At 37.2% G+C, this 14,763-nt stretch overlaps 1 protein-coding gene across 2 annotated transcripts in view; it reads right to left on the bottom strand.

Annotated features, from left to right (window-relative positions):
- Positions 1-10,806, bottom strand: part of LOC121429264 — a 14,369-nt gene extending 3,563 nt beyond the window's left edge. Inside the window, exons 1-5 of one of the 2 annotated variants that reach the window (XM_041626245.1) lie at positions 10,428-10,806; positions 4,251-4,350; positions 2,992-3,198; positions 1,621-1,682; positions 24-198 (exon numbers count right to left, since the gene is read on the bottom strand). In XM_041626245.1, the coding sequence (XP_041482179.1) occupies positions 24-198; positions 1,621-1,682; positions 2,992-3,198; positions 4,251-4,350; positions 10,428-10,703 (820 nt within the window). In that variant the 5' untranslated portion in view covers positions 10,704-10,806. Of the gene's footprint in view, positions 1-23; positions 199-1,620; positions 1,683-2,991; positions 3,199-4,250; positions 4,351-6,621; positions 6,846-10,427 lie in introns of those variants that run through there. The other variant, XM_041626246.1, reaches the window with a different exon arrangement.
- Positions 10,807-14,763: the final 3,957 nt, after the last annotated feature.

The raw sequence follows: 14,763 nt of genomic DNA on the forward strand, positions 1-14,763 counted from the left end.
GAGAATTTAAGAACTGCTTCTACCTTTGTCACTTGCGGATTCAAGCCACTTGTTGACCACCTTGGCTGTTTCGTTTTGACTTGGTGCTTTGTTAGCCTTGGTGATATAATTCTTATCCTCCTGGGTAATATCACTCCTAATCCTCCCAGACATGGTCACAGCGTTGTTAGGGACGGGCATCACCCCAGCATCGCGTGGCTAGATTCAAATTGGAAAATGTGATTGAATATTATTTTATAATCAATATCAACTTGTGTTCAGATTTAAAAAAAAAGAAAGCTCACCAATAATGAAAAGTGGTTAATTGAAATAAGGATTTCACCTTAAAATAATTTATATTTTCCTTTGAGTCAAAATATGAAGGCTGAAATAATAGCCACTGCCCATCAGACTGACAATCAAATTTGAATTTTTGCATAAAAATTAATAGCCCCCCCCCCCAAAAAAAAAAAAATCCCATTGCATTCATAAAAAAATATTGGGTCTAAAACTATTGACTTTAAAAACCTCTCCCTGCTTTTGACTTGGACTATACAGTGCGTCCCAGAATAAACGAAACAGAGATAACTTAATCATAATAAGAATAGACAAATTACCTACCAATTTAAAGCTTAGAATCTCCTCTTTCATCTGATATTACTTAGGTTATTTCACATTCACGCATGGGTGAGCAAAAACAATTTGAAGAAAGGATACAAAAAACTGATTTGGCGGGGGTATCTGGGTTTCAAAAAGAAAACCACATTTTTGTAAAGTTCAATATCTGCTCTTTAATTTGATACCCCAATTACAGAAAATGGTCAAGGAATGAAAAGTTCTGGTCATTTAAAATAAGGCTTGTATTTCCATAATTTCATTAGATAAACGTGTTTTCACCGGTTTCCCACAGAAGCTATCGCATGGTGAACAAAAGATTTAATGCATGGCTGATCGTCAACAAAACGGAGTGTCAAGTGAGTTTGAACGCCAGCCTGGAGAACCTCTTCATTTTATGAAATTATTGAAATTCAAGCCTTATTTCAAATGACCAGAACTTTGTTATTTCTTGACCATTTTCTGTAATTTAGGTATCAAATTAAAGAGCAGATATTGAACTTTTCAAAAATGTGGTTTTCTTTTTGAAACCCAGATACCCCCGCCAAATGAGTTTTTGGTATCCTTTCTTCAAATTGTTTTTGCTCACTCATGCGTGAATGAGAAATAACCTAAGTAATATCAGATGAAAGAGGAGATTCTAAGCTTTAAATTGGTAGGTCATTTGTCTATTCTTATTATGATTAAGTTATGATAAATGATCGCACTGTACATGTACATATTGTCAGCTCATAGGACTAGGTGATTCAAACTTATTTGGTTTTATTCTTTATCATTCTTTATCATATGAGTGTTTTCTTTTGTGAATAATTATTCAATAGCTGTTTTCAAAGTCAACACTGCTGCTATATTGAATTGCGTAGTGCAGGCGAGACAGCCAGAGGCATTCCACTTGTTTATCGACAAAGTATTTTAGGATTAAGAATGGCCCCCACCCCTGGTTAATTCTCAATCCGCCCCTGACTAGGCCCTGGTATTAAACCACTCAGAATTTTTCTCTACACTACACTTGCAAAGTATACTTACATCACTTGTTTGTTTCACGTTGAGCTTTGCCGATAGCATCGGCATGGCAGGGAACCGCGTGACTGTTGGTTACAAAAAAATGAGATGTACAGTAAATGATAAGTAACTTAGACAAATGGTGACAATCAATCTAATCTACCACTTGTTATCAATTTATAGTTATTAAAGATACTTAAACTTGAATGTGTTTTATTTAAGTGGCTGAAGAATAAGTTGAAGGATAAGATGATCAAATAAGGCTTCATGTGATCAAATGAGCTTTTTTTTCCAAAACACAATCAGGATTATAATGTATATGCACATAACAGCTAAGTGTTATACATTAGTTTTGAAAAAGGAATTTAGAAGTAACCCATTTTGCCCATGAAATGTAGAGCCTTTTGTGTAAGTATACACAATACAAAATTACAAACACACTTCATTCATTATTAAAAGGCATTGCTTAACATTGATTTGACTTTAAAAACTCAGAGCTGTAAGGTACTATTCCTGTGATTGTAAAAAATGAAGCCCTAAAAATTTGCTCTTGAATAGCATTATTATGTCCTTCACAAAGTGAAAGTGAATAAAGGGACTTGAAAGAATATCCCAATTTATCACTACAGGTCTTGCATGAATACAAGCCAGTTTTAGTCATTTGGCAGGAAATTAATGTCAGAAAAAGGTTTTTTTTTTTCAGTCATACAGTACATATCTTAAAAATGTATTCAGGGACTTTATTTTTTTATTTATTGTTGTTTTTTTATAAACCACTCTAGTACCCCTTTCATAAAGCCATCCAATTATCCGCCTAAGAGTAATGCGGACAATTCAATAAAAATTGCATTCACAAACTCCAAAATTATCCACACTATTTTTTTACAAGCGCCCGACCTGAAAAAGGCAGATAATTATCATGGCACCTGCACACGCCCCCTCGGATGGGGTTGCGTTGGAAAAGGTGACTTTGTGACCACACCATGGCAATTATCCGCATTACTTTGGAAATGCGTTCATAAAGTCAAATTCTGGTCCCGATGCTGCTATTATGCGGATAATTGCAGCATCGAAATAATGCGGATAACTCTGGTCCTGCTCCGATTTTACGACCAAATTATGCGGATAATATCCGCATAATTGGGTTTATGAAAGGGCTATTACTCCAACAAACACCAAAGCTCAGTTGATTTTTTTCTCCAAATTTCATAATTGGTTAAAAATTGAGGAAGTAGTTTGAAGCGCAAGATTTGTAACCGACTTAGACTGATTCCTACATACCCCTTTCTAACTTTGTTTGGCGGAGGTATATAAATCTGTTATGTTATGTCTTTAAGTGTGATATAGCAAATTGGCAATAATAAAGTATTGTCTCGAATATGATTTTTCTCTTACTTCCAGATGAGGGTTCCTTTGGTTTCTGTTTCTCCATTGCGTATTTCTCCCTCATGATCTGTTCTTCCATCTCCTTCTCTCTCATCTGACGAAGCACCCCTTGTTTCGGGGGAAAGTGGGTCGTCGTGGTGGGGGCATGGGTCTTCCGCGTCAGGTACGACGGCGGGATCTGACCGGCAAGCTTGGACACTTTTCTGTGGTCTGTGACTGAATGAGGAATCAAAAGAAAAGCAATGCATGTATTTGTAAATCTTGTATCCATCTTGCAGAAAGAAAGTGACTTTGACTCTTTCCTATGATCATGGCTGACACATGGACACATGTCAGAGCTTTTTGAAGGACTGCTTGTAATTAAAATAGGAACCGATGAAAGGTATTCAAAGAATGAACATTGCCATTTGTGAAAAATGAGAAAGGTATTGATCACAAGCATACATGTGGAGGTGGTGGAGGGGGAAGTGGCACGCATTTGGGGTTTATAAAGGCAAATTGACACCTGCCAAAATCTTCCTGACAGAGCAGCAAAGATTTCAGTTTGTTTATGAACTGTATCACTTGCTTCAAAGATGAAATCAATGTATCCACAGATCTGTTTCAGATTCTTATGTTCATTCTATTTCGTCCCCAAACTTTGAATGGTGAATGAAACAGGTTTAGTTTATTATTCCAAGGCAGTTGATTTCATAGAGAGCCAAATATATAAAATGAACCGGTAGAAATTGCATCACAATAGTTTATTTATGTAGTTATACCACAACCTTAGCTCAGAGTTTAGATTAACCAGACTTTATGTACCCGTTAAAGACTTACAATAGGGGGACTTTGCCGTTATGATGGTAACTACGGTACCTTGATTTTGGTTGGGTGCTGAGCCTTATGACAATGGTAAAACACCAAAATGGCAAAACTACCATAATATTGTATATCCTTTATGAAATAGGACCCCAGAATACGTGCCTGTAGGCGAATGCTCCACACTAACTGTTTTGCTTGGTGGCCCGATCGCTTCACCAAAATCATCAGTTTCATATTTTTGATAGCCCGCAAAGCAAATTTGGTGATCCTAAAACAATAGAAAACATTACAATTTATCAAAATATTGGTAGCCTGACCGGGCCACCAAGTGAGAGCTTTTACAGAAATTTGGTGGCCCGACTCTCAATTTAGGTTGCCCCGGGCCACCGGGCCACTGCTAATGTCGAGCCCTGCTGTAGGTAAATATCACCTATTTCGGTATTAAAAGAAATGATGTAACTTACATTTACTATAGCCTGTCTTGTCTGGAGGTGTACCAGCCAATGCAGTAGTAGTTGGATCTTGGTTGTAGAGGCGAGAAGGAACCTTCCAGTTCATGAACATCTGCATTAAGAAAAGGAATATTGCTTTTATCATTAATTTATTAATAATAATGTAGATATGATTATAATATTAATACCAGGGCTTGAAATAAGGATTCAAAGGTCAATGACCATTTTTTAAAGGGCACTTAAAGAAAACGGGAGGTGTTGCTCAATAAGGGAGGCATAAAGGCCATTATAAGAAGGCATCAAGAGTAAAATGTACTTTTTAATGGGGCAAGTGCACTGGATTACCACAGGGCACCAAGGCCACAGGGAAAAGTGTATTTGGAAGGTCATTGGAGGCCAAGGCCTTGGATGGCCTTGGCCTTGGGTTATTTTGAGCCCTGTAACAGTGTAGATTTGTAGAGTGCACAAACTGTCCAAAGACCTTCATAGTACTAGCCTGGCAATAGTTCTTTTGCATCTAAACAATCTGCAAATATAAACAAATTAAAAAATTTAGAAATCACTAACGTCTGTGAATATATCTCTCATCGGGATTCATAGCTCCATCGTGATGGGCTTTAGTTTCAAGTTAGAGTTTGAGTTCCTCATTCAAATTACATATAGCTACATTGTAGACTTTGTGAGTCCCAAATACATTACACCCTAGGCATTCATTTGAATTCAAATTTCACCTTCTGGTACATGTTCACTTCCTGGGGAGCATTCCCTAGCTGCTGCATTAAAGCATATAGTGGAAGTTGTACACAATATGATTAACACCATTCCATCATATGGGTGAATAGTGGCATATGTAAATTACATTATTTTAAGGAATAATAGTGCCTTGCAGTGCACAATCTCCACTCCATGGGGAGTATTGTGTAGGGACCTGCTGCATGATAGTACCGGCAAATATATGAACATCATTGATATCCCACCAAAGGACAAGTGTCTTGCAGAGCACACCTTCCACTCCATGGGGAGTATCTGGCCAATACCTCTTGTATGATAGCACTGGCAAATGCATGCATAGCACTGGCAAATTCATGCATTATCATGTCATTCACATCACTCTAACGCCTGGGTGTAATTCAATGTCTTGCTATAAGGATATGAGTGCTCTGGGGGATTTGAATCCCAGATATTGTGATTAATACCAGAGGGCTATCCCCAACACATGTTCTGTAGTGGACAGTGGTAATAATACATGTATATGATTACTGTAGTTTTTAAGCAAATTTCTTTTCCTGAAAGTATACTCATTATTTACCCCCCCCCCTGCTGTACAATAAATATGTGTACTTACATGTAGGTTGGGGGTGCTTTGATAAGTTGTTTTTAAGCTATTACATGTACCTTTTTAACTTCTTCCATAGAAATCTGATTGATATACATAATCATGCAACAGGAAGTGAAAGAAAGTGACTTGAACAAACTCATTAAAAAAATGTTAAGTTTTTATAAAGATCTAATTCAGGTTGGAATATGAAGTATTTTTATGTATGGGTGTTAAATTCCCAGTTCAGTCTTCTTTACTACATTACTAGATTCCATATTTCATTTATAGGTTTATTGCTGAAATAATTATTCTTTAATTTTTAGTTAGACAGTGAATGACATACCATTAAATTGTTTCTGATTGACTCATGAACATTCAAAGTTCTACTTTACAATGTAGTTGTTTGATTTCACTTATAACAACTCCCTGTTTAGACTGTTCTTTCCTTGTTAATAATAATAATAAACAAAAAAAATTGTAAACAAATGTTTCTTGTATAATCTTCACTTGTACCTTACACCACTCGTTATTTTTTTGTGATTAAATGATGATAATAAAAACAATCTTCATAACTTTCATTTAATAAAACTTGTGATGCCCCTCTGTTTAAATTGTGCTTATTTTTTATACAAAGGTGTTTTTTCTAACTTAATTGCTTTGCATTAGACATTCTTATTGATAAACAGACACTGACAGTTTTCTTTCCATTACATGATTTTGAACTCACAAAAGTATATATCATTGAAAACTGCTTATAGCTGGTATTCTGTAGTATTACAATGAACTTAACCAATTTTGTTTATTTCATATTGTTTTATTATTTTACTACTCCTGTGTACCTCAATTCATAATATTATTTGAATAATCACATTTGAGAAATATATCCTCTATAAGTACACATCTCGCACATCCATGGAAACATGGATATGAACACCAATCTGCACCGGCGGGAAAGTTCATAAAGTTTACAGTTGACCCAAACAATATACCAGCCAAGGGTATACAAACAAATAAGGTATAACATATGGCATATACTCCCCCAATCCAAATAATAGTTTTACAAACCGTTTGAGTTGACGCCATTGTAGATTCCTACTTCGTGCCTCGACCTAGAAAGTGTCCAGAAAAACCTGTCCTGAGTTCAGGATTTGTCAGCCTTGGAAAAGATTCTCCATGGTTTTAGAACGATTGAGCACAGAACTGGTACCAGCTCATTTTACTAACAACATGCTTACACCCCGTGTGGTATTATGGAGCGGGACACTGTCTCGGTACCAGTGGTGCGTGTCATATCACTTTGGGTTACTAGGCAACACCAAGCCGTGAGGCGGTTCGCTTTCTCTGTGATCGTCTGCTCAAAGAGCGTGGGGTGGCGAACCGGGCGGACAATACAAGCGAACAATGTTCATATTCCTTATTGACAATGGACCTAAATGATAGAGCGTCGTGTGGGACAACAAGTTTTGACACTGAATGGAATGCCATTGACGAACGCCTATATTGAAAAACGGACAGATCTACCCCATGTTCAAGTTAATCGTACTTGTGATATATACTCGAGAAGGAACTTCACGCTATAAAAGCTCTATTAGAACCACTGCGAACTTTTTGTCCATACCACTTGCTGGATTTTTGAGACATGTCTAATAGGGGGATGTACTAAGTTCTCTAATGAGGGATGCCGGGTGACCTCATTGAACACTGATCTGCGGGAGACTCTCTCGATACCCCCTCCCAAAAAAAAACTCTTAACAAAAATATTTCCCATCACCGAAATTAGCCCCACGGCCATTTAGGAGATTTTAACGGAAGTTGGGGGGGGGGGGGGAGGTGTTAATTACTCCACGTAGTATTCATTTTCAAATGTTACCACCCCATCTCGTAACTTTATCAATTGAGGCCTCTTGCCACTGCCAATCCATATATAACCTTCTGGCCTTGTATTACATGCATGTATTTTGTTTTGAGATGATTGATGACAGTAGGCCTTCATAAAAATATGAACAATGGGTGCTTACTGGCGGTTGTGGACGACCCTCCCTCACCCCTTTGATGATGGGAGGGGGGGGGCAATTGTATTATGGGATTCAAAATAATAAATTAGAGTGAAAACAGTGGCGTTATGAGCCAAAATTTCGAAAAAGTCGCGAACAAGCGGAACTTGTTGCCCCTTTTAAAATGATTTTTTTTTTTATAATAGATTTTGATACAATATTCAACAAATAACATTACCTTTCACCCTCTTCCTTAATTCATTTTATCATTCCCTTGCTGTCCATTTTTTCTGGGTGGAACCTTTTTTCGGGGGGGGGGGGGAGAGGGCAACCCCCAGCCTCTTATACCCTACGCCAATGGGTGAAAACGTAATTAATGACCTTTCAATTTACCCAATAACCGATTAAATACTGACTTAATTGTGTATTAAATAGTAAGTTTCACTAGTTGATGTAATTATTTATTGCTCGGTCGCCACGACTGTTTTCATGTTATAGGATGCTACTTGTCACAGATTTCGATCCACATGAGAGGAACCAACTTTCACCAGGGAGGGGGGGGGGATATTTTCATCCAGATTTCCCAGATCGGTCGCTTGTCTCAATTTCAATCATTTTTGAGGGGGTAGTCCTAACTACAAATTGAAGTTCATGGAAATATCGTGACATTATAGTCCATGTTCTTACAAGATAGATAAATTATGTATCTCATTGTGAGCACGAGCTCGGTTTTTTTTTTAAAATAAATATTTCATGTTTTAAGGCCTAAAAATTGAGTATTCTGAGCATTGTTTTTTTATTACGATCAAGATTTGTATCTATTTTTTTTATATATTTATACTGACCGAAAACTTGCCACATTAAAGCACCTTTTTGTAACCAGATATGTGGTGCGTATAATATTATTACTAAACAACTGATACGAGCGCGAAACGCGAACTGAAAATTTTCGGAAAACACGTTTTGTTTGATAAAGTAGAGCCGAGGGGGGGGGCTGACCACCCAAAATGAATTGCAATCAGGGACATGTGCATAAAAAATACTCTGGCAAACAGAATTATGCCATTGAAACATACACATTCAATAACTCAGGCAAAAAATTTACCATATAGTTTTTCTGTTATGCATCAGGGCCCTGGTGGTCGCGTTACCGTTTTTGTCCCCCCCTCCTCCCCTCCGATCCCCGTTTGTCTGTGGCTCTTGTCATCATCATCATTCTGGGATTGAGTTAAGAACGACGATTTCATCCACCCTATTCTCCCTATTATTATTTCAGACGATAAAGACAATGGACTTTCATTATCTACATGCAAGCAAAGATCGCTTAGATGGTGGCAGCAACTGTGTTTCAGAAAATGTAACTAAGGCAATGACATTGATCACGTACACGTGACAGACAAACAGTATACCACAAACCTTTTTGCTAATCGACAGAAAAACGATTTTGGTCGCTTGTTATTCTTTTCCATCTGCATCCATGCCACATTCCTAGACAATGGATATACACGATCTAATCAATATCAAAACCTTGTCATGTTCATCATTATTAGCACTCCAAATGATTTGTCGATAATTTCACGTCGTCAAAGAGCTTTGGGGTGTTTTGTTCTCGACAAAGGTATCATTCAGATGTTGAATGTTTTCTTTGAGGCTCAAATTGTATTATTTTTTGTCAATGAAATGAAAAGAAACCCATTTTCTGCGTTAACATTGGTGAAAGCTATAGTATACGAATTTAGCCATATAAAATATGTTTTGTTAGTTTTCTTCAGTGTCCAGGCGAAACTCTTGCACAAGAAAGAAGATTACATTTTAATGTTTAACACGAACAGCCTATGAATAGCCGTTATTAAATTTGTTTATGGACAGTAGATGAGTGATATTGATGATATAGATATTCATAGATAACGAATCATGACTCTATAATTATGTTTGGACACATAAGCAATTATTGAAGGGCAGCCAATTTTTTTTTCACACGATGACAGATTATGTTATTTTCGACCAAATGAAGGTGCATGAGGTAGCAACGATTTCGACCATCTTAACATGTCAAATGCACTTTCGCAAAAAAGTGGCTATTACACACAGTACAAAATACAAACAAAAAAGGGGGACTGAACTTTAAAACACCGGGGGGGGGGGGGTCGAAGAAGCTTGTAATGAATTAAATTTCGGTATAACTTTTGATTTGATTTATTGTTTTCTTCTGCATCCATAACATTCGTATAATACATTTTCATAACATAAACATAATATGTTAGCATTTTTGGCATGAATTATAAATAAAGAGTACTAAAAAGATAATTCCAGACGAAAATGATTAATTATATGATATTCACAATTTGCAGGAGGATTGTCATCATTTTGATAATTAAGCGTGCATGCAGGCTTATAAAATGAGAATGAAGATGAAAATAAAGCAATAAAAATAGAAGGGGAACTAAACGTTTGAAGTGAGCTCGTCATGGGGGTGGGAGGGGATTTCAATTCGGTATAATTCGAATTTGGGCCGAGGGGATGACGTAAGCACTATAGAATTGTCATAAACAAGGTGTTTAAAACATAAAAGTTGTTTTAAAAAAATACAACAATTAAAATGACGGACTTAAACTTCGTGCTTAAAATTTTAACTCCGTTTTTACTTTGTAAGTTGTGTGTCTAAGATGTGTGTCCGGATAATCAATTTTGAACAGTGGAAAAAAATACTAAGCGAAGTTTCATCAATATTTATTACAAAATATTAGGTAATATTATAGAGAACAACATAGAAGATGATTACAACCATTGAATTCATAGTTTTAGTGTAATCCAAAGACACACAAAAAAGGCTTCAAAATTATAAAGTGCCCGGACCCCCATCCCCATGCTACTTACCACGGACGGATGTGGGTTGTTTCTAGGAGGAGAGATGTGACCATGGTAACCCTGCCACACCCTCCATATCGTCGCTGGGACATTGGCCGATTTCCCGTTCTTGGGCTTGATAGATTCCAAGCTGTAGTCTTGGGCGTACAAACTCCCGTAGCGGTCAACGCCGGCTGCCTTGTCTTCGGGAAAAATCTCCCAACTGTCCTCGTGCTGGTTTTTAATTTCTTTTGCAGCGCATTTGGCCCCTGGTGTGGGTAGCATGTGAATGCATGCCGTTGCCATGTCGGTTCCTTTCGCTTATAAAGTCTTAAACTATTGTTAAAATATCATTACTTTAATTTAATTACTTAACACTACCTTATCCGGGGAATGTTTTGTTTACTAATGTCCACTTCATGAACTTGTCGCATCGTAATGACCATTGTCTTGATGCATTATGTATACATCTGACGTCACAAAAGAAAAAGTTTTTTTCGCGCACGCGCGTGTAATTAGAGGCTCATTATTGGTCCATTTGCCTTTATCACCTGACATTGGTAATTTTGTCACGAGGTATTGATTTATAGTCTGTTACGTGCAATTGCTGTGGTTGAATGCACTACCAGTTGTATGAGTTTCTACATTTATCATTAATGATTTAACGATCATGATTCCATTTCATCCAGTATTGCTGTGTTTGATAAAGCGTCAGAAATTCAATATTTAGTTTCATTATCAATGACTGTGTCCAGAAAAGACAAATATCGTATCACCTTGTCCAGGATTGGGTTTAGGCCTATGCTAGCCAGGGGCGGATCCAGGATTTTGAAATAGGGGGGGCGCCAGCGGTGAGGGAGCGAAGCGACCGAGCGGGGGGAGGGTGTGGGAGGGGGGGATACCCCTCCCACGGCAAGGACTTTTTCAAAAAATCATGTCCAAAAGTCGTATTTTGAGAGCACCTTTAGAAGAAAATGCACACTTAAATCACTGTAACTTCATGAATAAAAGACACATACTGACTCATTTAGGAGCTGGTTTCCAGTCACACACCGTATAAGCGGTCATTCAAAACATACATTTGGCAAAGGCTCTTCACTTGCTTGCATCGTGTGATTGAAACGTCAAATTTAAATGATACGAAACTGAGACTTGTAATCGATAAGTTCCGAATAATCCATTCTGTTTATTGTCATTTGTGTATTTACATTGTGTGTTTCAAACGAGAATTGTTTAGTCGTATGGCAACATGCATAAAATTTGGTTCTTTTTTCCCCAAAATGCACAGTAAATTGTTACAAACTACAGAAAAAACGACATCATCTTCTGGTAATCAACCTTTTCCCTCGTATTATTTTCAAATCATCTTCAATAATCCAGTCATTCTGCACAACCTCAAAGTAATATAATGCTTCTTAAGGGGATTCTCAGCATTTTTATTGTTTACGTTTTCGATTTTGCTGGCAATTTTTTTTAAAGATATATTGTAATCAGCAAACCTATAGATTATCAAACATTAAAAATGGGGTGGGGGGGTTAATGTCACAATTTCTACTTTTTAACAATACACAATGTGTCCTCGGGACGTTTTTCCCCAGCACGAAAGTATTTTTTATTCTCCCCCCACCCCCACCCCCCCCCCGTCACATAAAATCTTCGCTCCTTACGCTGACATATAGCTGCCTATACACAGCAAACGCGGAGTGGGGTCGACTGGTGATTGAGAATGTACAATTTTGCTCCTTGATAATTCGTTGGAATGATTGCTTCGGCGAAACTTAGTTGGGGCGCCCTGGATAATATGCCTCTGAATCTACCAGAAAGTGTAAAAGTTAGTTTACATTAAATACAAATATGTCTGACCTATACATTTCAGTGAAAACGTACATGACCAAGGCAGAATGATAATGCTGCGCACGTGGCGCCCGATATAGGGCTTCATCTTTGAGTGAAGAATAATCTCGGGGATAGACATTATCATTCGCATCGTTGACACTTTCTCTCGCGATCTGTTACTTACAATTTACATGTGTTTGCCATAAAGACGGACAAACGCATGTTACAAAAAACACAAAATTTCGGAAAAAAATGATATCCAATCCAACATCTTCACACTGGTCACTGCACTACAGCTCCCGATTACAAGTGGTGCAACTTTCCAACCAATCGACTTGCGCGCCCTGGAATTCCGGAATTTACATATTGCAATACAGTATGACAGAGGTGCATTTGTGCGAACACAAAGGCCATGAGCGTAAGTTAAAATACAGTTTTGACTAGATCTAGCCCTTGAAATTGACTACATTGTACCAATCCAGTAAATATAACCATCAAAAAAAAAAAAAAAAAATCCGGCGAAAATAGGGGGGGCGCGCGCCGGGGCGCCCCCCTCTGGATCCGCCGCTGCTAGCATTTGGTTCTAATTTCTTTTTGTTTTCATGTCGTCAATAATATCCTTTTATTTTAAAGAAAACTTTAATAGAAACCATTAAGTATACACAATGTGGGGGATAACCTGCACCTTTTTGTGCCATCAATATCCCCTCTTGAAAAGAAAAATATTTAGATGAACAATGTGTTTGTTGTTCCTTTGTCTTCACCAGTTATTAATGGGACATTCTCTTGCAGTGACAGAAAAATACATCATTTTGTATTTAAACATTGTCTTGTTCCAGCGTTCGATAGGAGGCATATTACTATACGGTATATTGCCTACATCCATATCCTTTTATCGCTTATGGTGACAAAATACCCCAATAACCCCCCTGCTTAAAAAAATAATTCAGGAGCCTCCGAATTCCTGTCTAACCAATCCAAATAAACATTGCCCATTATCATGACCATAAGAACCCACTTTGTATTTGATACTTTTTCCATGTATTTTTTTTTATTTACTAGGCAAAGCGCTATTGCAGTGAAATAGCTGTACACGTTGGACCTTTACTAGCCTCAATACGCATACAGTGACCACATCCTCCCCATTAAAAATTACAACAGACACAATATTATTTAAAGGAAACCATAACCCAAGAAAAGTAGTAATTTTATTGGAAAGAGTAAAATGAGAGGAACAATTTAAAAAAAGTTTCATCAAAATCGGTTATGAAATAAGCAAGTTATGGGAGTTTGAAAACTCTTGTCGTGCTTTCTATGGGCATCCTCAAATTGGCAAACGTGCTTCAAAATGGCTGATTTTGTGGACAACTTTCCATTTGTTTTGTACACAAATTTTCAGATTTTCCTCATTATCTTTCAAATTGCATCTTGCCTCCTTCTGAGCGTAACATATGTCATGGGAAAATATAATCCACACCATATATGTCAAGGTCAAGAGGAGATAATGTGAAATATGTAAAATAAAGGGGAAAATATGAAAATATGTGTACAAAACAAATTGAGAGTTGTCCACAAAATCAGCCATTTTGAAGCACGTTTGCCAATTTGAGGATCTACATAGTAAGTACAACAAGACTTTTCAAACTCCCATAACTTGCTTATTTCATAACCGATTTTGATGAAACTTTTTTTAAATTGTTCCTCTCATTTTACTCTTTCCAATACGATTGCTTCTCTTCTTGGGTTTTGGTTTCCTTTAAGGGGGCGGGTGGTTATACTCCTAAGCATCCAAGGGGCCAGCTCAACATTAATGTGGTTGAAACCCGGGGGGGGGGGGGGGGGCACTTCCATTCACGAGTGGATACCATGCACGACCATGGGGTCTCGAAAAGCACCCTAAACACGTAATTTCCATATTCTGAAAATGCACCCCTTAACAAGTATTGGCGTGTGAAACCCTACCCTTAACAAGATTAGTATTGGAAACAAAACGATACTCTTGGCAAATATTCCCTGAAACGAACCCCTAAACAAGTACAGGAATGTTTTCCCAGCAAACATAAAACGTTTTCAGAACGTTTTAAAAACGTTTTATTCAGGTCCCGTAGGTCCTCGTCTGAAATAAACATTTAGAAAACGTCATAACGTCCAAGTTGGACTTTCAATTTGTGAAAAAACAATGGTTCCAAAAAGAACGTTTTTAAACGTTCTTTGGACGTTACAAAATGGAACGTTTTAATCAAAACGTTCACAAAACGTTTTATTTGGAACCTTATGACGAGACATATTTTATTTAACGTTTTATGAACGTTCTTAAAACGTCTAAATGGGACTTTATGAGTGGTAATTTGCATATAATACGTTAGACATATTGAAATAAACGCTTTTAATGAGTTCTTTTCTATTTAGCAGTAATTAATTCATGCTTTTCGTGTTTCGTTTTATTGTAATATTGTTCTGAAACACACTCAAAGATTAAAAAACACTAATTCAGTCTTGGAATGTACTAACATAACAAAAAAATAATAAC

Source organism: Lytechinus variegatus, chromosome 15 (assembly GCF_018143015.1).
Source record: "Lytechinus variegatus isolate NC3 chromosome 15, Lvar_3.0, whole genome shotgun sequence".
NCBI lineage: Eukaryota > Metazoa > Echinodermata > Echinoidea > Temnopleuroida > Toxopneustidae > Lytechinus > Lytechinus variegatus.